Source organism: Mastigoproctus giganteus, chromosome 1 (genome assembly GCF_048544385.1).
Source record: "Mastigoproctus giganteus isolate SK-2022 chromosome 1, ASM4854438v1, whole genome shotgun sequence".
NCBI classification, from domain to species: domain Eukaryota; kingdom Metazoa; phylum Arthropoda; class Arachnida; order Uropygi; family Thelyphonidae; genus Mastigoproctus; species Mastigoproctus giganteus.
The window spans coordinates 148,149,032-148,172,841 of NC_143575.1; the positions used below are offsets into that span (position 1 = coordinate 148,149,032).

The following is a 23,810-nucleotide window of genomic DNA, read 5'->3' on the forward strand; positions in this document are numbered from 1 at the left end:
TCCATTCCAAGTTTCACTTCCATAAGTCATGGTGGGGAGTATACATTGATTCATTATTTTACGTTTCAGACAAACTGGGACATTGCTCCTCAGTATGTGACTATATTTCCTGAATGCTATCCAACCAAAATTTATTCTTCTCTTGACTTCCAGCCATTTATCATTATTACAGCTAATAACTTGTCCCAGATAAGTATATGACTCCACCTTCTCAATTACTGCTCCTTCAATCATTATGTCCCTTTTTGTGGCATACTAGTTCATCATTACTTTTGAATTAGCCATAGTCATCTTTAGTACAAAATCCTTACTAACTGTGCATAACTGATTAAGATTTTCCTCTAATTCTTTGGGATCGTGGCTTATGACCACAATGTCATCTGCAAATCGAAAATGGTTTAGGTACTCTCCATTCACATTGACTCCTTTCTGCGACCAGTCTAATCTTCTGAAAGCTTCCTCAAGGGCAGCAGTAAACAGCTTCGGAGATATTGTGTCTCCTTTTCGAACTCCTTTCTCAATTTTAAATTTGCTACTGTCTTTTTCTAGTCTAATAAAGGAGGTAGCGTTCTCATATATTTTCTTCAAAATCATAATATATGGGGTATCAATGCCTTGTCTTTCCAGTGCCCGAAACATTGCCTCATGCTGTATGGAGTCAAATGCCTTTTCATAATCCACAAATGCCAGGCATAATGGTGTTTTATATTCATTTGTTTTCTCCGTTAGCTGTGATATTACGTGAAAGTGATCCATATTTGAGAATCCTATCCTAAAGCCAGCTTGCTCTTTCGGTTGATTATCATGAAGTATTCTGGCTAATCTGTTAGTAATGATCCTTGTGAACAACTTGTAGAAAGATGTATGTTGCTATTTAATTTAAATGCAAATTAAATTAAAATGTGGCTTGCTTTGCAATATAAGATCAATACATTTTGTAGAAAAATTAGTTTGCACCTCGCTACACAACTAAGGCTTTTGATAACCATTGTGCAATAATATAATACAACCTGGGTGCGAGGTTAGCCTGTGCGGACATTGCTCCTTAAAGCTCTTCAAACAGAGAAGTTTTTCCTGATTTATTTTCTGCTTTATTAGTTTAAATTGTCATATTAACTTATTTTGTAGAGTAGCTTTATATTCCTAGTTACATACTTAGTTTAAAGTTTAACTTAGACAGAGATTTTGTAGATATTACTTAGTATCGGTAACGGTATCAAATCCACGTGTCACAAACCAAATTTTTTTTTAACCAAATTTAGTCGATTTATTAACCAACTGTTATATCAAATTATCTTCTATAAGTAGATTATAGAGCTAGTCAGGATCCTTAGTTTATTCTAAATTGAGATAGCGAGATTTGGAAGCTAATCAATACTTACGAGTCCGTAGAAATACCGTTCGTGAATTCCCGCCATTTTTACACGATAGCATAAGCTTAGTGTCGTATAGTGCATAATATAATATTGTCAATTAATCAGTAAATCTATTAATCTTGATAAACTTTATTGTCAATTAAATTGTACTTTTAACTCTATATATATATATATATATATATAACGACTTAATCTAACAAATAATTAATACATAACTATAGTGGTACACGTGATACGGAAGTTGTATAAAGGGAACTCGTAGAAAACGCTAGATACCGAAAAAAATATATATATAACATAACTGTTTTGGGATATAACTTAAGGATTTAATTTTTGTTTTGAATTTTATTGAATTAAATCGGAATCATGACTCTGACCAGAGCAGCAAAGCAAAAGGCTCAAGCTAATGGGAGTGCTGTGGTTCAGGGGAGAACTGAGGGGGGCAGTTGCCCTCTGAATCACAGTCTATTAAAATGCACTGTTTGCTTGATGTTTGCGGAGCAGTCGGGTACGGGACATGATATTGCCAAGGGGGATGTCTTTGTGTGTGCACGATGTAAGGAGTGCAAGGAAATCAGGCGACAACTCAGCGTTGTTATGGGCCTTTATGAGAGCTTGAAGGACAGGGTGGATGCCCTCGAAGGAAATAAATTGAGGGGCCCATCAAGCTCTCAGCTGCCCACATCAACGCCAGAGCTTCCACTTGGTCATCAGGCAACACAGAAGCAGCCCCCTAGGCAGAATGCGCTGGTCCCACAGGAACTAGTAGTTGTTGGTGACTCTATTGTCAGGGAAACGGGGAACATGCTTTGTAAAAAGGATAGGTGGAATAGGACCAGGGTATGTCTGCCAGGGGCAAAGGTTGATGACGTTGTAGAGCGGATATCATCTTTTAAGGGCACAAAAGGTGATATAGTTGTACACGTTGGCACTAATGATATTAAGAGTAGGAGACCGGCGGAATTACTTAGCAAGTACAGGTCACTGTTGAAAAAAAGCCGTGAATTAGGGTTGAACTTGAAAGTGTCTGCAATTCTGCCCAGACACGATAGGAGGGAGTATATGATGAGAGCCTTGTCGATCAATTCGGCCCTGGAGGGATTGTGCAAGGCTCAAGGGGTAGAATTTTTTTCAGCCTGGACTGTACTTGTTAACAGGAGAGATTGCTTCTACAGGGATGGGATACACTTAAATAGAAAGGGTGCAAGAATTTTTGCTGATGCTGTCGAGGCAGTGTTAGGTGGGTCGGAAAACTGCTAGTTGGGGGGGATACAAGGACTAATAGATTAACAGTAGCCAGTGGCAGAGGTGGAAGTGATTCTTGCACTGCTTCTATTGAAATGAGCAGAAGTCTGAAAAACAAAATGCAGGATATTTCAGAGACTGCTGGTAGTCATTGCGGTACAGGTAAACACATGGGTTGTGTTAGGGTAGCTAAGAATAGAAACAGGTGCATGTATACCTGCGTGTACACCAATGCTAGGAGTTTGGTAAATAAATTTGATGAATTTGAGGTATTGCTCAAAACATCAAAGGCAGATATTGTTGGGATATCAGAGACGTGGTGTCACACAGATATAAGTAATGCGGAACTGGAATTTGGGGAATACAATGTGTATAGAAAGGATAGACAGGACAGGAGGGGAGGAGGGGTTATGCTATTAATTAAGAAACACATAAAGTCCAAGGAAGTGAAGCCAGTCGACATCGATGGACAGGGCAGCGTCGAGTCAGTTTGGTGTGACATAAGCATAGGGAAATCAAAATTGAGAGTAGGAGTGTGCTATAGGCCTAATGACTCTGATGAGTATAATAAGATTTTGTACAGGGAAATAGAGTGGGCCAGTAAATCAGAGAGTCTTATAATGGGGGACTTTAATTTCCCAGATATTGACTGGAATTTGTGGGTTGGTCACTCGCACACTAGCAAGGCTTTTGTGGATTTATTGGATGATTGTTTTCTACATCAGCATGTTCGTGAGGCAACAAGAGGGAGCAATACTCTTGATCTGATTATCAGTAGTGATTCTTCATGCATTAAGAACCTGCAGATAAATGAACCACTAGGTGGCAGTGATCACAGTGTGTTGAAGTGGGATTTACTCAAGGAGGTAACTACCATCAGAGGTAAAGGGAAGGGTTTTTGTTTTCGTAAAGGCGACTATGATGGTCTGAGACAGTATTTAAATTCTATACAGTGGGACCAACTGATGATGTTACCAACAGCAAACTCAAAATGGGAAGCATTCAAGGAACTAATCTTCGAGGCTACCAGGCTTTACATACCAACTAAGAAATATTGTTCAAGGTTTAGGCCTAAATGGTTGTCAGATGAACTAATGAGACATGTGGCAGAGAAGAAAAATGCATGGGATACATACAAATTAATGGGTGACATGGAAGCCTATGATAGATATAAGTTGGTCTGTAACCAAGTCACAAAGGAGATTAGGCAGGCAAAGGCAGACTATGAAAAATCCTTGGCAAAGGATGCAAAGAAAAACAGAAAAGAGTTCTTTACATACTTGAACTCGAAAAGGAAAGGGATGAATCAGATTGGTCCACTGGATATTGATGGTTCAACAGTTGAGGATCCTGCTCAGGTGGCTAACAATCTAAACGAATATTTTGCATCTACATTCACGCATGAGGAGTTATTCAGGAAGGAGAATGATGTAGGTAAAGTAAACATTGTCAGTGAGCTGGATGATTTTGTAATAACTGAGAGGAAAGTGGAGGAGAGATTGTTGAGGATAAACATAAAAAAGGCACCTGGGGTGGATGGGATCTATCCAGTTATATTAAAGGAGGCAGCAAAGGAAGTATGCAAACCCCTAGCCATAATTATGAGAGCTTCTTTGGACTCAGGGGAGGTACCCATAGACTGGAGATGTGCAAATGTAACCCCAATTCACAAAGGAGGATCAAAGGCTGACACAAGTAATTATAGACCTGTTAGTTTAACTTCTGTTCCAGGTAAATTAATGGAGGCACTGGTTAAAGAAGCACTGCAGGATCATCTAGACAAGAATTCAGTTATAGCTCAGACGCAGCATGGTTTTGTTAAGGGCAGGTCTTGCCTGACCAATTTGATTGGATACTATGATGTAGTCACAAAAGAACTGGATGCAGGGAATAACTTTGATATTATATATTTGGATCTTAGAAAGGCTTTTGATACTGTTGCACATGGAAGACTGCTGCACAAATTGGAGCAGTGTGGCATTGGAGGCAAATTGCTGCTATGGATAAGGGGATGGTTGAGTGGCAGAAGACATAGAGTGGTAATCAATGGACACTGCTCAACGTGGACTAATGTTATTAGTGGAGTTCCTCAAGGTTCAGTGTTGGGTCCGTTGTTGTTTTCGGTGTTTATGAATGATATTGATGATGGGATATCAAGTTTAATGTCCAAGTTTGCAGATGATACAAAGGTTGGCAGGGTCGTTAAGGACAATACTGACGCTATGCTGCTGCAACAGGATCTGGAAAGGTTGAACAGATGGGCTGAGAGGTGGCAAATGAGGTTTAACATCGACAAATGTAAAGTGCTGCATATGGGAAACAGTAACCCCAGAGCAACGTATCAACTCTGCGGTACTACACTGACAGTGGTGGAGAATGAAAAGGACCTGGGGGTAATTGTGCAGGCAGATATGAAGTTCTCTGAGCAGTGCAGACGAGCTGCAAGAGTAGCTCATGGTGTCTTGTCAATGATATACAGGAATTTTTCTAGCAGGGATAAGGAGGTGATTATTCCCTTGTATTAGGCAATGGTAAGGCCACATCTTGAGTACTGTATACAGGTCTCGAGGCCTCATTTCAAGAAGGATGTAGAGCTGCTTGAACGGGTACAGAGAAGGGCAACAAGATTAGTAAATGGAACAAAGGGTTGCTCTTACGAAGAAAGGCTTAAGTTTTGCAAATTACAGAGTCTGGAGACTAGGCACCGGCGAGGTGATCTGATAGAGGTGTATAAGGCTTTGAATGGTTTGAGCATGATCAATGCCAATGGGATTCTTCATCTTTCTCAGAATAATCACCTCAGAGGGTATAAATTCAAATTGAGGAAGGACGGATGTCGGATAGATGTGCGGAAATTTGCCTTTGGCCAGCGGGTGGTTGGTTGGTGGAACCGACTTCCATCACTTGTTGTTGAAGTTGATAGCCTAAACAAATTTAAAGCTCAACTGGACAGGTATTTCGAACGAATGGAGGGGTGAAATGGGAGCGGTTTTTTTTTTTTTTTTTTGGCTGATGCTGAATAAGCTTGCTTTCTTGCATCATATGCCTCTGCTAATGCTAATGCTAATATTTAATAGCTCTCGTGTATCTGAAGGTTTTGTTCTAAATTTCCTTGAAGTTGATACAATTAACTTAGGAAAACTTAATGAGGTACTTTAATAGATATAAATAAAAATTAAGCATTATATGCTAATGCAAAAACTTCTACAGCCGAACATTACCTTGGTAACATATCAAACAGCTAAATTAAATCATAATCCTACTAAACAGTATTGAAATAAAATATAACTGAGTATATGCACATACAAACACGTGTGCGTGCATGCGCACGTGCATGTGTGTGTGTGTGTGTGTGTGTGTGTGCACGTGTGCGCACTCAAATAATTAAAATGAAGTGAGTTAACTGTTTTGAGAATTCCTGATACAATGACCACTTTGGTTGATATGGTACTAGAGGGGGGGGGGTCCCTTTAACATGTATATACAAGTGTGAGTTCACAGGCTGATATTGGGTAGGCTAAAAAACTCAGGATAATTCACAGGGAGAAAAACACTACTTCCTCTGTCTTAAATTGGCTAACTACTTTTAAGAATTCCTTAAACCTCCAACAAGTTTTAAACCCATTCTGGGTTTAAAACTTGTTGGAGGTTTAAGGAATTTGAAGAGTGACAACTGGTAGACCTAATATATAATTAGAGAGAGAGAACAAATTATTTCAGTTCAATTATCAACTGAACAAAGAATTTAATTTCAGTAAATCATAATGCTGTGCTTATGTTGATATTTCTACTGTAATATTCTTCTGTCTGTTTTCCCACACAAAATATGAAAATATGGAATTTTCCTATCCTCACAACCATAGACACTTACCTGCATTCCACAGAGTCTGACTCCTAAGGTTGCAGAAGTACTAGCAGCACATTTTGCCATTTGTCGATGTCTTTTCTCATCAGAAGCATCATCTCCATGCTGACGTGTTCCCATTTTCAAATCTAATATACAAGGTCGATGAAATCGAGATGCCACATTTTCCAGTAATATAAAATCTGATTGTTATGGAAAAAAAAAAAAAAACAAAAACAAATCCAGAAATTTCTACTATATAAAAATCATTAAGGTGAGACTAATTTTTACAAATAACCTTCACAAAATGAGTTGTAATAATTAATAAATTTGCAAACACAAATTTTCCAAAAAGTATGACATGTAAATACTTGGATAAAACATGAAAAAAGGCTATGGTTTCAGGGAACTCACATGGGCACACGTATGCACACTGGGAAACTGAGCCAGCATACTGCCACAAAAAACATACTACCCATTATTAATTGTGGCATTGGTTTATCTGCTTCAATAAAACAGTTACAATATGTACACTGTCATCCAACATATACTGGGACACTGAAGAAGTGGTTTCCCATATGTTGGGAAGTATGGTTAATTATTAATTAATTATGGAGGTAAACTGCATTACTAGTTTTAAAAGTAGGATATGAAAGGCATATAGGTGAATAAAGGAGCTAGATCCCTTTGCAAGAGAAATGATAGATGTCATAGAGAAGACATATCCATTTGGCAGATAACAAAAAAAGTGGAATATTTAAAACCAACTGCTGGAAGAATCATACACCAATAAAAAACAAAGTAATGTGATTATTCATTCATTCCAGGTGGATCACCATTAATAATCCTCAACATGTTTTGAGATTAATTGTAGATCACCATTAATAATCTCAAAACATGTTGAGGTTGAAATGAATAGGAGGAAATTGTAAAGGCACCATTAATGAGCTGACTTGAGAGGCAGTTGACAAAACTAGGATAAGCACATGCCCAACAACCATTGGAAAATCATTTAATAAAATGGTTTACACGGTCATGTGACTGCTCGTAAGCTGAAGCTGTCCTGCTAATGACATCACTGTTCATCCTGGTGCTGCGTCTGATTGAACTGGACACCACAACAGCAACAGAATGTGATGTGATTAGCATTAGCATTAGCATTAGCATTAGCAGAGGCATATGATGCAAGAAAGCAAGCTTATTCAGCATCAGCCAAAAAAAAAAAAAAAAAAACACACCACTCCCATTTCACCCCTCCGTTCGTTCGAAATACCTGTCCAGTTGAGCTTTAAATTTGTTTAGGCTATCAACTTCAACAACAAGTGATGGAAGTCGGTTCCACCAACCAACCACCCGCTGGCCAAAGGCAAATTTCCGCACATCTATCCGACATCCGTCCTTCCTCAATTTGAATTTATGCCCTCTGAGGTGATTATTCTGAGAAAGATGAAGAATCCCATTGGCATTGAGCATGCTCAAACCATTCAAAGCCTTATACACCTCTATCAGATCACCTCGCCGGTGCCTAGTCTCCAGACTCTGTAATTTGCAAAACTTAAGCCTTTCTTCGTAAGAGCAACCCTTTGTTCCATTTACTAATCTTGTTGCCCTTCTCTGTACCCGTTCCAGCAGCTCTACATCCTTCTTGAAATGAGGCCTCCAGACCTGTATACAGTACTCAAGATGTGGCCTTACCATTGCCTTATACAAGGGAATAATCACCTCCTTATCCCTGCTAGAAAAATTCCTGTATATCATTGACAAGACACCATGCGCTACTCTTGCAGCTCGTCTGCACTGCTCAGAGAACTTCATATCTGCCTGCACAATTACCCCCAGGTCCTTTTCATTCTCCACCACTGTCAGTGTAGTACCGCAGAGTTGATACGTTGCTCTGGGGTTACTGTTTCCCATATGCAGCACTTTACATTTGTCGATGTTAAACCTCATTTGCCACCTCTCAGCCCATCTGTTCAACCTTTCCAGATCCTGTTGCAGCAGCATAGCGTCAGTATTGTCCTTAACGACCCTGCCAACCTTTGTATCATCTGCAAACTTGGACATTAAACTTGATATCCCATCATCAATATCATTCATAAACACCGAAAACAACAACGGACCCAACACTGAACCTTGAGGAACTCCACTAATAACATTAGTCCACGTTGAGCAGTGTCCATTGATTACCACTCTCTGTCTTCTGCCACTCAACCATCCCCTTATCCATAGCAGCAATTTGCCTCCAATGCCACACTGCTCCAATTTGTGCAGCAGTCTTCCATGTGCAACAGTATCAAAAGCCTTTCTAAGATCCAAATATATAATATCAAAGTTATTCCCTGCATCCAGTTCTTTTGTGACTACATCATAGTATCCAATCAAATTGGTCAGGCAAGACCTGCCCTTAACAAAACCATGCTGCGTCTGAGCTATAACTGAATTCTTGTCTAGATGATCCTGCAGTGCTTCTTTAACCAGTGCCTCCATTAATTTACCTGGAACAGAAGTTAAACTAACAGGTCTATAATTACTTGTGTCAGCCTTTGATCCTCCTTTGTGAATTGGGGTTACATTTGCACATCTCCAGTCTATGGGCACCTCCCCTGAGTCCAAAGAAGCTCTCATAATTATGGCTAGGGGTTTGCATACTTCCTTTGCTGCCTCCTTTAATATAACTGGATAGATCCCATCCACCCCAGGTGCCTTTTTTATGTTTATCCTCAACAATCTCTCCTCCACTTTCCTCTCAGTTATTACAAAATCATCCAGCTCACTGCCAATGTTTACTTTACCTACATCATTCTCCTTCCTGAATAACTCCTCATGCGTGAATGTAGATGCAAAATACTCGTTTAGATTGTTAGCCACCTGAGCAGGATCCTCAACTGTTGAACCATCAATATCCAGTGGACCAATCTGATTCATCCCTTTCCTTTTCGAGTTCAAGTATGTAAAAAACTCTTTTCTGTTTTTCTTTGCATCCTTTGCCAAGGATTTTTCATAGTCTGCCTTTGCCTGCCTAATCTCCTTTGTGACTTGGTTACAGACCAACTTATATCTATCATAGGCTTCCATGTCACCCATTAATTTGTATGTATCCCATGCATTTTTCTTCTCTGCCACATGTCTCATTAGTTCATCTGACAACCATTTAGGCCTAAACCTTGAACAATATTTCTTAGTTGGTATGTAAAGCCTGGTAGCCTCCAAGATTAGTTCCTTGAATGCTTCCCATTTTGAGTTTGCTGTTGGTAACATCATCAGTTGGTCCCACTGTATAGAATTTAAATACTGTCTCAGACCATCATAGTCGCCTTTACGAAAACAAAAACCCTTCCCTTTACCTCTGATGGTAGTTACCTCCTTGAGTAAATCCCACTTCAACACACTGTGATCACTGCCACCTAGTGGTTCATTTATCTGCAGGTTCTTAATGCATGAAGAATCACTACTGATAATCAGATCAAGAGTATTGCTCCCTCTTGTTGCCTCACGAACATGCTGATGTAGAAAACAATCATCCAATAAATCCACAAAAGCCTTGCTAGTGTGCGAGTGACCAACCCACAAATTCCAGTCAATATCTGGGAAATTAAAGTCCCCCATTATAAGACTCTCAGATTTATTGGCCCACTCTATTTCCCTGTACAATATCTTATTATACTCATCAGAGTCATTAGGCCTATAGCACACTCCTACTCTCAATTTTGATTTCCCTATGCTTATGTCGCACCAAACTGACTCGACACTGCCCTGTCCATCGATGTCGACTGGCTTCACTTCCTTGGACTTTATGTGTTTCTTAATTAATAGCATAACCCCTCCTCCCCTCCTGTCCTGTCTATCCTTTCTATACACATTGTATTCCCCAAATTCCAGTTCCGCATTACTTATATCTGTGTGACACCACGTCTCTGATATCCCAACAATATCTGCCTTTGATGTTTTGAGCAATACCTCAAATTCATCAAATTTATTTACCAAACTCCTAGCATTGGTGTACACGCAGGTATACATGCACCTGTTTCTATTCTTAGCTACCCTAACACAACCCATGTGTTTACTTGTACCGCAATGACTACCAGCAGTCTCTGAAATATCCTGCATCTTGTTTTTCAGACTTCTGCTCATTTCAATAGAAGCAGTGCAAGAATCACTTCCACCTCTGCCAGTGGCTACTGTTAATCTATTAGTCCTTGTATCCCCCCCAACTAGCAGTTTTCCGACCCACCTAACACTGCCTCGACAGCATCAGCAAAAATTCTTGCACCCTTTCTATTTAAGTGTATCCCATCCCTGTAGAAGCAATCTCTCCTGTTAACAAGTACAGTCCAGGCTGAAAAAAATTCTACCCCTTGAGCCTTGCACAATCCCTCCAGGGCCGAATTGATCGACAAGGCTCTCATCATATACTCCCTCCTATCGTGTCTGGGCAGAATTGCAGACACTTTCAAGTTCAACCCTAATTCACGGCTTTTTTTCAACAGTGACCTGTACTTGCTAAGTAATTCCGCCGGTCTCCTACTCTTAATATCATTAGTGCCAACGTGTACAACTATATCACCTTTTGTGCCCTTAAAAGATGATATCCGCTCTACAACGTCATCAACCTTTGCCCCTGGCAGACATACCCTGGTCCTATTCCACCTATCCTTTTTACAAAGTATGTTCCCCGTTTCCCTGACAATAGAGTCACCAACAACTACTAGTTCCTGTGGGACCAGCGCATTCTGCCTAGGGGGCTGCTTCTGTGTTGCCTGATGACCAAGTGCAAGCTCTGGCGTTGATGTGGGCAGCTGAGAGCTTGATGGGCCCCTCAATTTATTTCCTTCGAGGGCATCCACCCTGTCCTTCAAGCTCTCATAAAGGCCCATAACAACGCTGAGTTGTCGCCTGATTTCCTTGCACTCCTTACATCGTGCACACACAAAGACATCCCCCTTGGCAGTATCATGTCCCGTACCCGACTGCTCCGCAAACATCAAGCAAACAGTGCATTTTAATAGACTGTGATTCAGAGGGCAACTGCCCCCCTCAGTTCTCCCCTGAACCACAGCACTCCCATTAGCTTGAGCCTTTTGCTTTGCTGCTCTGGTCAGAGTCATGATTCCGATTTAATTCAATAAAATTCAAAACAAAAATTAAATCCTTAAGTTATATCCCAAAACAGTTATGTTATATATATATATTTTTCGGTATCTAGTGTTTTCTACGAGTTCCCTTTATACAACTTCCGAATCACGTGTACCACTATAGTTATGTATTAATTATTTGTTACGATTAAGTCGTTATATATATATATATATATATATATATATATAGAGTTAAAAGTACAATTTAATTGACAATAAAGTTTATCAAGATTAATAGATTTACTGATTAATTGACAATATTATATTATGCACTATACGACACTAAGCTTATGCTATCGTGTAAAAATGGCGGGAATTCACGAACGGTATTTCTACGGACTCGTAAGTATTGATTAGCTTCCAAATCTCGCTATCTCAATTTAGAATCAACTAAGGATCCTGACTAGGTCTATAATCTACTTATAGATGATAATTTGATATAACAGTTGGTTAATAAATCGACTAAATTTGGTTAAAAAAAAAATTTGGTTTGTGACACGTGGATTTGATACCGTTACCGATACTAAGTAATATCTACGAAATCTCTGTCTAAGTTAAACTTTAAACTAAGTATCGTAACTAGGAATATAAAGCTACTCTAGAAAATAAGTTAATATGACAATTTAAACTAATAAAGCAGAAAAAAAATCAGGAAAAACTTCTCTGTTTGAAGAGCTTTAAGGAGCAATGTCCGCACAGGCTAACCTCGCACCCATTAATCATACTAAAAGTCTAAGCATCAGGTGGGCAACACCTGCACATGGTATATTCACAAAGAACAGTTTTACTCAGATTGTATTACATAGCAATGAAGTATGGATGGTGGTAGTGTGGACTTTATCCATTGATTGTCATCAATAAAGCCATGAATACACAGCTGTCTAGATTGATATTCTGAATAATTCTGTCCTACCTGTCGTATGGAAATCTTTTGCAGAGATAATGCCTGTCTTTGGATTTTTTCAGCATGACAATATTTCATATCACAAAGTATGGTTGATACAGGTGGTTAGAAGAATGTAGTGAAACTATTTCCAGCCAAGAACTGATCTGAATATAAGTGAAAACTTTTGGGATGCTTTGAAATGGAAATTGAGAACCACAACAAGAAGTCATTGTTCAAGAAGAAAAATAGCCAAATACCAATTAGTATTTAGCTAGCTTTCTGGTTAAAAAGTTCACTGGCCATATGGTGTAAGGATGCTAATAGCGTTTGAAAAAAAAAAAAAAAAAACTTGACAATGTGTTCCCCTCTTCCCATAGGTAGGTACTAATCTGGCAAGGCATTGAATTTTCCCATACTACTGGCCTAAACTACCCATATAGGTAATAACTTGTTCAATATCACAAAGTTATCATGAAGGTAACTTATTACAATGATTAACAACTCACTATATAAAGGGAAACTTCCTACAATCCAGTTTATAATTCTTTCTCCCTTAATTTCAATTTATCCCCTATGGTTCTGGCAATCCTACTCTATAAGGCAACTGTAAAACCACATTTGGAATGCTGTGTTCAAGTATGGAGAACCCATCTGAAAAAAGACATTGAGCTTCTTGAAAGGGTCCAAAGATGGGCAACTCACATGGTGAGATTGGCAAAAGGGTGACCATATGAGAAAAAAATTTTGATTATGTGGGCTATAAGAGCTTGGAAACCAAGCACCTTAGAGGGGACCTGATTGAGGTTTATAAGACTCTGAGAAGGGTTAGTAAAATGAATGAGGGTGGAATTTTCACTGTTATAAAGAATTCCAGAATTGGGAGCCATAAATTCAAATTAAGGGGAAGAGGTTTAGAAAACCTCTTCCCCTTTTAGCCAGCAATCGTTGATTGCTGGAACAGGTTGCCTTCATAGGTAGTTGAGGTTGACAGTTTGCATAAATTCAAAGGTCAACCGAATAGTTACCTATGTGAGGAGGGAAACATATAATTGTATTTTCTTATCTACTTGGTTTTCCCCTTTTCGGTCAGTGCAGCAAAAGCCTGTGGCTTCCTTACACTACATGGCTGCGGAGGGTCGATTCATCCTTTAGATAACGATTTTGACAGTCCTTTAAAACTATGAAATTCTGTGCCACCACCACCACTGGTTGTGTTCTATTTGTTTTCCCTGCTCATTGAATATTGCACGGCATCACAATTTCCATTGATGTAAATTGCGCTGCAAAACTGCCAATTTGATCTTGTCCCATTCCTGCTGGCAGACTTTCCACAAACCTTCAACAGTTTTGTGGCGGCAGTTTCCAAGAGCTCTTTTCAAACGTCCGAATGCGCAAAAATCCATGGGTGCGGTGTCAGGTGATTTAATAGATATATCTTCAAACATGACCAAACGAATACTTGTCGGCGCTTCCATTCTCTGCAAAAAAAGAGCAGGTGGAACATGACGTGTGGCTGGACACCTTATCCTGGTGCACCCAGACCTTTTCAGCATCAGAACTGTACAATGTGGGTATTTCACATTCAAACAACGGCTGTAGAACTTCAGTCTGGTAATACACTGGGTTGACTTTCATGTTTTTAGCGATTCTATGAACTCAAATTTGTTGTTATAACAAAAACCAGCTAAAACCATAAAACCTCAGGAAAAACTTTCCTTGCACTGACGTGCCCATGTTGGAAAGGCCTTGTCACCCTGTGGACGGTAATAACTCGCCCGAATTTTTTTCCAGTCGGAGAGATATACCCACGCTTCGTCCAATGTTGCTACGAATTTCCACCTTTCAGCTGCCAGATACTTTTCGTAGAGTTTTCGAGCATTGGCTCGCCACTCTGCAATGTGCCTTGCTCCTAGGTGGTGTATGCAGGCCTTGTGCTTCTTCTCCAGTTACAAATTTTTGTTGATTATGCAACAAACGGTTGACTGGGAGGTTCCCACACATGACGGTATAGCTCTTTGGGTTTTCACCGACAATGAATGACTGCACTTTTTGTACTACCTCCCTTTCGTACTACCTAAACTTGGAGCAGGTTTCAGTTTCTTCTGTGTTTTCCGCCCACTTTAAGCAGCTTCGTGGAATTTTCCTTTGCCATTCAAAACCTTATGGATACCAAACTTCAATACACTAAAATTTTTCGACTTGCACCTATCAATGAATTTCGCATAACTGTACCCTTCTTCAGAAAGCGCGATTATATAACATTCCAACCATGGGTCCAATTTCTGAGGCATGTTGACATTAAAACACCTTCTACAACTGATGCACCTACTGATAAGGTTTGGGACTGTGCCTGCCCAAAAAAAAAAATTTACATTGCTGCCATATGTCACAAGCAGGATTAATGTCAAAATCGTCATCAAAAGGCTGAATTAACCCTCTGTATTACTATCACTAAAATTTAATACTGCGAAACGACCTTCATACATTTTACCATCTCCTCTCATAGCCCTATAAACCTTATATTCCTTCAAAGGTACCAATTTACTAAAGCTCTAAAGCCAATGCTGAATTATTTAGGATACCAAGGAACCTGGCGTACATTTTTACCATTTTCCCCCAACTCATAAACAATTGAAAAGGTCCATAGATATTGCCCATCTCTGGAACTTTTCAAGAACCCTGGTGCTTTTTTTAGGTGCAGCTTCTATACCTGGACAGAGTATTCCAAGTGTGGTTTCATAATTATGCTATACAGTGGAATTAGAACCTCCCTACTTCTACAAGCAACTGTTTGATAAATCAGTGACAGGGCACAGTAGGCCCTGCTAGCCTCCTGTCTGCACTGCACAGAGAACTACATGCCTACACATATCATAACCCCCTCAAATCCCCTTCCTCCTCCACAGTTTCAGAACATGCCTAAGGAGCTATTAGTGATTCCAAAGAAACCTATCAGGAATACTTACAGAAGTTGCTAAAGAGCAAGATTTGGTACATACAGTGTCAAGGGGACTATTGTGGAGTTCCATCCAAATACCCAGTAAACTTCATCATTTCCTAAATATTAATTCACAGTCCTTGAAATGTTTGATCCCACTTCGTACATAGCCATAAGTCATTTCAAGGAAGCTCAATAACAAAAAATTAGACTGTTTTATATTTTCCATCTCAATAATCTGGTGTAGATTGGCTCAATGTTTTAATCAGGTTGACTGTTAAATCATCTTTTACTTAATCTAAACTGGATCATACAATTGTTTTTATATGCATTTTCCATTTTTTTTTTTAATAGATTTGTATGAGTTTGTCAAAATAAATAATGGCCAAAAACAAATATACTGATAAATAAATTTTCTGTTTATACACAGGGTCAGAGGAATTATTAGTAGTAGTAGTGGTGGCATGTGATGCAAAAAAGCAAGTGTAGGAGCTTATGCAGCATCAGCCAAAAAAAAAAAAAAAATCACACCATTCCCTCCAAATGCTTGTCCAGTTCCTCCTTAAATTTATTTAACCCGTCAACTTCCACAATGACAGATGGAAGTTTGTTCCAGCAATTAACCACCCGCTGGCTAAAGGCAAATTTCTGCACATCTATTCTACATCTGTCTTTTCTTAATTTGAATTTATGTCCCCCTAGGTTCGTAATCTGAACAAGTGGAAGGATCCCATCAGAATTCAGCGTGCTCAACCCATTCAAGGCCTTATATACCTCAATCAGATCACCGCGCAGGTGCCTAGTCTCCAGTCACTGCAATTTGCAGAACTTAAGCCTCTCTTGGTAAGAGGATCCCTTCATTCCCCTCACCAATCTTGTTGCCCTTTTCTGTACACGCTCAAGTAAATCTACATCCTTCCTAAAATGAGGCCTCCAGACCTGTACAGAGGGACAATCACCTCCTTCTCCCTGCTAGAAAAATTCCTATATATCATTGACAAAACCCCATGACCTGCCCTGGCAGCCTGTCTGCATTGCTCAGAAAACTTCATATCTGACTGCACAATTACTCCCAGGTCATTTTCATTTTCATTTTCTACCACCTTAAGTGTAGTACCACACAGTTGGTACGTTTCTCTGGGGTTACTTCTACCCATATGCAGTACTTTGCATTTGTCAAGGTTAAACTTCATTTGCCACTTCTTAGCCCATCTGCCCAAATTATCTAGATCCTGTTGCAGTAGCACACTGCCATTACTGTTATTAACAACCCTGCCAACCTTTGTATCATCTGCAAACTTCGACATTAAGCCTGATATACCTTCATCAATATCATTGATAAATTCACAAGACAGAGAGAGAATACAAGAAACATCACTGTATTTAGCAGTCACATGACTCAAACTACAGTCAATCAAGCACATGCCATACCCTCATGCTTGACCACTCAGCTATGGCAGTCGAATCTAGTTTACTATATTAATAAAAATACAATTGGGAAATAAATCCACAGAAAACTTTGCTATAGCTTCATGAAGCCACCACTTTGAGAGAGGATAGGATAGAGTAGGATTGAGCAGTTCAGCTTGCTGATAATACCCCCACCCCTCAATGTCTCTCATTGCTTGCTCATTCACAACTGACACACTATCACTTAAACTGTACATCACAAACTTTTAAAGTGCACAGTTTCTGGAACTTGAGGCTTAGAATGTAATGCACAGGAGAGTTTACTGAGATGAGTGATACCCTAAGCTGCTGAGCTTAAAATTGAGAAATGAATGCACAATAAAGTTAGATGCAATTTCCGATGTCACATAAAAAAAAATAAAACAAGCTTTGTCATGTAAATTTTGTCAAGTTTCCATGACAAAGCTTGAATAACAGTGGTTGTCAATCAATTAGGAATAAGCATATGTCATGGAGTTTGATTAACATCAGGATACCAACAGAATATCAAGATATGTTTGAGGAAGTTTATGGCAAAGTTTCCCCATGGTCATATTTAATTTACAACAGCCAAAGCAATAGAACTGAAAGTGTGGAATTCAGAATTATTTCTACTTTTTCTTTAATGAAATTTTAAAAAAGTGCTGCATTTTTAAATGCAAAATTAATCAGGTTTTACTGCATCTTAAAACAGATTACTGACCCAATACACTATCTAATGAAACAATAGCTTCCTTTACATGATCTTAATTAGTCTAATAATTCATAAATAGAAAAGAAATCTCAGGCACCACACTGCTTAAAATTTTTATAATGACAGCTTGTCAAATATCTGATTATGATTAACCAAAGACCACAACAGATACTAAACTGTCAACAGCAGGATCATGTCATTTTAGCACAGACAATTCATTGTACAATAGTTTTGTGTGTTTGGTCTATGATGAGTTATTACTTTCGGAATAAATGACCAATAGTGTTAAGTGAGTAGTTAGGATAGGATTATATGTTTCTCTGGTAGATAGGTATAAAATCTGTGCTAGATCATAGGCAACAGCAGATATTTCTATTGGCAGCACAAGTTTAACAAGTTAATTAATGTATGTAATGTGTTACATTTCAGGCACATTAGAAAATAGTAATAATTCATGAGTTATATATTAAAAAAATGGAAAAAAGCAACAAATTTATGTATGAACCAAGAGCATTTCATTTCTGCACATCCACCATATTCTCATTCATTCCTCCAATCAGTGCATGGCAAAAAACAATATTGCTTATATAGATAGCCTATATGTTACATATGGGTCAATTTTAATGAAATTTGGAAAAGTTCAACAAATCATTACAAAAAAAAAAAAAAAAAACATTTAAATATAAAATTTCATGAAAATTTTTCCACTAGGAGCCAAGTTACTACATATAGATGAACAGACATGGTGAGGATTATTGGCATATTACACACATATAGTAGGAGCATGTGGCAGGCCTAATGATTGTGATGAGTATAAAAAAAACAACTATATGGAGAAATAATAATTAAAAAAATGGAAATGGTCTCAGACAGTTTTTAAATTCTGTACAGTGGGACCAACTGCGATGTTACCAACAGCAAATTCAAAGTGGGAAGCATTCAAGGAATTAATCGTGGAAGTTTCATACTATTCATATCTATTAAGAAATATTACGAAATATTTCATACCTATTAAGAAATATTGTTCAAGGTTTAGGCCTAAATGGTTGTCAAATGAACTAATGAGACTCATCATGGCAGAGAAGAAAAATGCATGGGATGCATATAAATTATCAGGTGACACAGAAGCCTATGGCAGATATAAGCTAGTCTGTAATTGAGTCACAAAGGAGGTTAGACAGGCGAAGGCAGATTACGAGAAATCTTTGGCAAAGGATGCTAAGAAAAACAGCAAGGATTTCTTTACTTATATAGACTCTAAAAGGTAGTAGATGAATCAGATTGGTCCACTTGATATCGAAGGTTCGACTGTTGATGATCCTGCTCAGATAGCAAACAAACTGAATGAGTATTTTGCATCTACATTCCACATGAGGAGTTATTAAGGATTGAAAATGCCAGAAGGTTATCAAATTGTAGCAGGGTGCTTAATGATTTTGTAATAACTGAGAGCAAAGTGGAGAAGAAATTGTTGAAGTTAAACATAAGAAAGGCACCTGGAGTGGATGGGATCTATCCAGTTATATTAAAGGAGGTGGCAAAGGAAGTAAGCAAATCCTAAGCCAAAATTATGAGAGCATCCTTAGACTCAGGGGAGGTCCCCACGGACTGGAGATGTCCAAATGTATCCCCAATTCACAAAGGGGGATCGAAGGGTGACATGAGTAATTACAGACCAGTTAGTTTAACTTCTGTTCCAGGTAAAATAATGGAGTCACTGGTTAAAGATGCATTGCAGGATCATCTAGACAAGACTGCAGCAATAATTCAGACACAGCATGGGTTTGTTAAAGGAAAGTCTTTCTGACAAATTTGATTGGGTATTATAATGTGGTTACAAAGGAACCGTATGCAAAAAATAATTTTGATATCACGTACTTGGATTTCAGGAAAGCTTTTGACACTGTTACGCATGGAAGACTACTGTACAAATTGGAGCAGAATGGTATTAAGGGTAAGTTACTACAATGGATAAAACGATGGTCAAGTGGGAGAAGACAGCAGGTGGTAATCAATGGGTGCTGCTCTTCGTGGACTAATGGCATTAGTGGAGTCCCACAGGGTTCAGTGTTGGGTTCACTGTTGTTTTGTATATTTATCAATGATATTGATGAAGGCATATCAGGCTTAGTGTCAAAGTTTGCAGATGATACAAAGGTTGGCAGGGTTGCTAATGACAGTAATGGTGATGTGCTGAGAAGTGGCAACTGAAGTTTAACATTGACAAATGCAAAGTACTGCATATGGGTAGAAATAACCCCAGAGAAATGTACTAACTGTGTGGTACTACACTTAATGTGGTAGAAAATGAAAAAGACTTGGGAGTAATTGTGCAGTCAGATATGAAGTTTTCTGAGAAAAGCAGACAGCTGCCAGGGCAGGTCATGGGATTTTTTCAATGATATAAAGGAATTTTGCTAGCAGGGAGAAGGAGGTGATTGTCCCTCTGTATAAGGTAATGGTCAGGCCATGCCGTGAGTACTGTGTACAGGTCTGGAGGCCTCATTTTAGGAAGGATGTAGATTTGCTTGAGCATGTACAGAGAAGGGCAACAAGATTGGTGAGGGGAATGAATGGATCCTCTTACCAAGAGAGGCTTAAATTCTGCAAACTGCAGCAGCTGGAGACTAGGCACCTGTTAGGTGATCTGATTGAGGTGTATAAGGCCTTGAATGGGATGAGTACGCTGGATTCTGATGGGATTCTTCCACTTGTTGAGATTACGAACCTAAGGGGGCATAAATTCAAATTTAGGAAAGACAGATATAGAATGGGTGTGCGGAAATTTGCCTTTAGCGAGTGGGTGGTTAATTGCTAGAACAAACTTCCATCTGTTGTTGTGCAAGTTGATCGGTTTAATAAATTTAAGGAGGAACTGGACAAACATTTAGAGGGAATTGTTTTGTAAATTTTTTTTTTTTTTTTTTTTTTTTGGCTGATGCTGCATAAGCTCATACACTTGCTTTCTTGCATCACATGCCACTACTACTACTAATAGAAAAGGCCTGTAAATCAGAATGTCTTATAATGGAAGATTTTAACTTTCCAGATATTGAATGGAACTTGAGGGTGATGGTCACTCACACACTAGCAAGACTTTTGGTAAATTATTTATCCACAAGACTTTTGTAGATGACTATTTTTTTACAAAAGCATATTGAAGGCAACAAGAGGAAGCAATACCCTTGATGTTATTATCAGCAGCAATTCTTCATGCACGAGTTTGCAGGTAAAAGAACCACTGGGTGATAAGCAATCACAGTGTACAGATGTGGATTTACTTAAAGATTATCAAGAGAAAAGGGAGGAGTTGTTTTATAGGTGACTACAGTGGTCTCAGTTTTTAAATTCTATACAGTGGGACCAACAAACATTTCCCACACAAAATCTAAATGGATAGCATTCAGGGAAGTAATCACAGGGAAAATTTCAGAGAAATAACCACAGAAGCTATTAGGCTTTGTATACCAACTAAGAAATACTGTTGAAGGCTTCGACGTAAATGGATGTCAGATGATCTAATGAGACAGGCAGAAGAGAATAAAAATACATGGGCTGCATACCAATTATCAGGTGGTACAGATGTCTATCGTAGATATAAACTAGTCTACAATCAAGTCAAAAGGGAGGTTAGGCAAGCCAAGGCAAATTATGAAGTCTCCGGCAAAGAAAAGCAGCAAAGATCTCTTTACTTAACTAAACAGTAGAAGGAAGGGGTTGAATCACATTGATCAACTTAATGGTTTAACAGTTGATTCGGTTTGTCAGCAACTGAGGTTGCTGACAAACCGAACAGATATTCCGCATCTAGGAGAAATTCTTTAGGGAAGTGGTGCCTGAAGTTTAATTCACTGTAACAGGAAGTTAAATGATTTTGTGATAACTGAGAAAAAAGTGAAAGAAATTGTTGAAGCTAAATAAAAAAACAAGGAACCTCAGGTGGATTAAATCCATCCAATTATATTAAGGGAGGCAGCAAAAAAAATAAGCAAAGCTTTAGCCATAATCATGAAAGCTTTCTTGAATTTAGGGGAGATCCTTATGGACTGGACATATGTGAATATGTCCAGTCCATAAGTATCACCAAAAAATCACAAGGGGTGGGGGGATATCAAAGAACAACATGAATAACTCTAGACCTGTTAGCTTAACTTTATATTCCAGAAAAATAAATGGAGTCACTGGTTAAAAAAGTAATGCACAACCATCTAGACAGGAATGCAGTTATACCGTAGTGACAGCATGAATTTATCAAGGGGCAATCTTGTTTGACCAATCCAACTGGATACCATGAAGCTGTAACAAATGAACTGGATGCAAAAAATAATTCTGACATCACATACTAAGATTTAAGAAAATACTTTGACACTGTTGCACATAAAAGACTGCTATATAAATAGGAGCAGTGTAGCATTTAGGGTAAGTTACTGCTATGGATAAGGGGATGGCTCAGTGAGAAAAGACAGAGTTGTTAACAAAGGACACTGCCCTGTGTGGACTAATGTTATTATTGGAGTCCCTCAAGTTTCAGTGCTGTTCCCATTGTTGTTTTCTATATTGTAATAGCATTAGTAGAGGCATATGTTGCAAGAAATCAAGCTTATAACAGAATAGCCAAAATAAAAAAAAAAAAAAACCTTCCCATTTCACCCATCTATTTGCTCCAAATGTTCATCTAGTTCTGCCTTGAATTTATTTAAGCAGTCAACTTCTACAACAACAGATGGAAGTTTGTTCCAGGAATGAACAACCCGCTGGGTAAAAGCATTTCCGAACATCTATTCTACAACTGTCTTTCCTCAATTTGAATTTATGTCCCCTCAGGCAATTAATCTGGGCAAGAGGAAGAATCCCATCGGCATTGGGCTTTCTCAAACCATTCAAGGCCTTATACACCTCAATCAGATCACCTTGCAGGTGCCTGGTCTCCAGAAGCTGCAATTTACAGAACTTAAGCCTTTCTTCTAGGAGCAATCCTTTGTTCCATTCACTAATCTTGTTGCCCTTCTCTGTACTTGTTCCAGCAGCTCTACATCCTTCCAAAAATGAGGTCTCCAGACCTGTATACAGTACTCAAGGTGTAGCCTGACCATTGCCTTATATAAGGGGATAATCACCTCCTTATCCCTGCTAGAAAAAGTCCTGTATATCGTTAACAAGATCCCATGACCTTCTCTGGCACTGTTTGCACTGCTCAGAAAACTTCATATCTGACTGCACAATTACCCCCAGGTCTCTTTCATTCTTCACTTCCCTGAGTGTAGTGGCGCCTCCATAGCCAGGTGGGAAGGAGCAGCAGTGCGTAGCACACGCTTCTTGATTAGACTGGGGTTTGAGCCCGTCACCACCAAATACGGAGGATGCGGAAAGATCAGGGAATGACCACCGCATATCCCGGAGCAATATGGTCTTAGTTGCTAATGCTCCTAAAAACCAAATAACTAACTAACTAACTGAGTGTAGTACCACACAGTTGGTACATTTCTCTGGGATTACTTCTACCCATATGCAGTACTTTGCATTTTTCAATGTTAAACTTCAGTTGCCACTTCTCAGCCCATCTGCTCAAATTTTCTAGATCCTGTTGCAGTAACACACTGCCATTAGTCATTAACAACCCTGCCAACATCTGCATCTGTATCATCTGCAAACTTCGATACTAAGTCGATACCTTCATCAATATCATTGATAAATATACGAAACAACAATCAGCCCAACACCGAACCCTGGGGGACACCAATAATAACATCAATCCACGAAAAGCAGTGTCCATTGATTACCACTCTGTCTTGTCCTCAACCATCCTTTTATTCATTGCAGCAACTTGCCCTTAATGCCAAACCACTTCAATTTGTACAGCAGTCTTCCATGTGCAACAGTATCAAAAGCTTTCATGAAATCCAAGTATATGATATCAAAATTATTTTTTTGCATCCAATTCCTTTGTGACCATGTCATAGTATCCAATCAAATTGGTCAGACAATATTATTAATTATACTGATGAACGCATATCACGCTTAATGTCTTAGATCTGCAGATGGTATGACGGATGGCATGGTGATTAATGACAGTAATCACAGTATGCTGCTGCAACAAGAGTAGAAAAATTAAAGCAAATGGGCTGAGAAGTGGTAACTGAATTTTAACACTGACAAATGCAAGGTACTGTATTTGGATGGAAGTAATCCCAGAATAGCATATCAACTATGTGATACCACTTGCAAGATAATAGAAAAAGAAAAAGG

At 38.8% G+C, this 23,810-nt stretch overlaps 1 protein-coding gene across 1 annotated transcript in view; it reads right to left on the reverse strand.

Annotated features, from left to right (window-relative positions):
* The window catches only part of LOC150091187 (inositol hexakisphosphate kinase 3-like), a 192,666-nt gene that overhangs the window by 11,919 nt on the left and 156,937 nt on the right, over positions 1 to 23,810 (reverse strand). Inside the window, exon 5 of the mRNA XM_090389206.1 lies at positions 6,493 to 6,668. Within this exon, the coding sequence (XP_090245332.1) occupies positions 6,493 to 6,668 (176 nt within the window). The remainder of the gene's footprint in view (positions 1 to 6,492; positions 6,669 to 23,810) is intronic.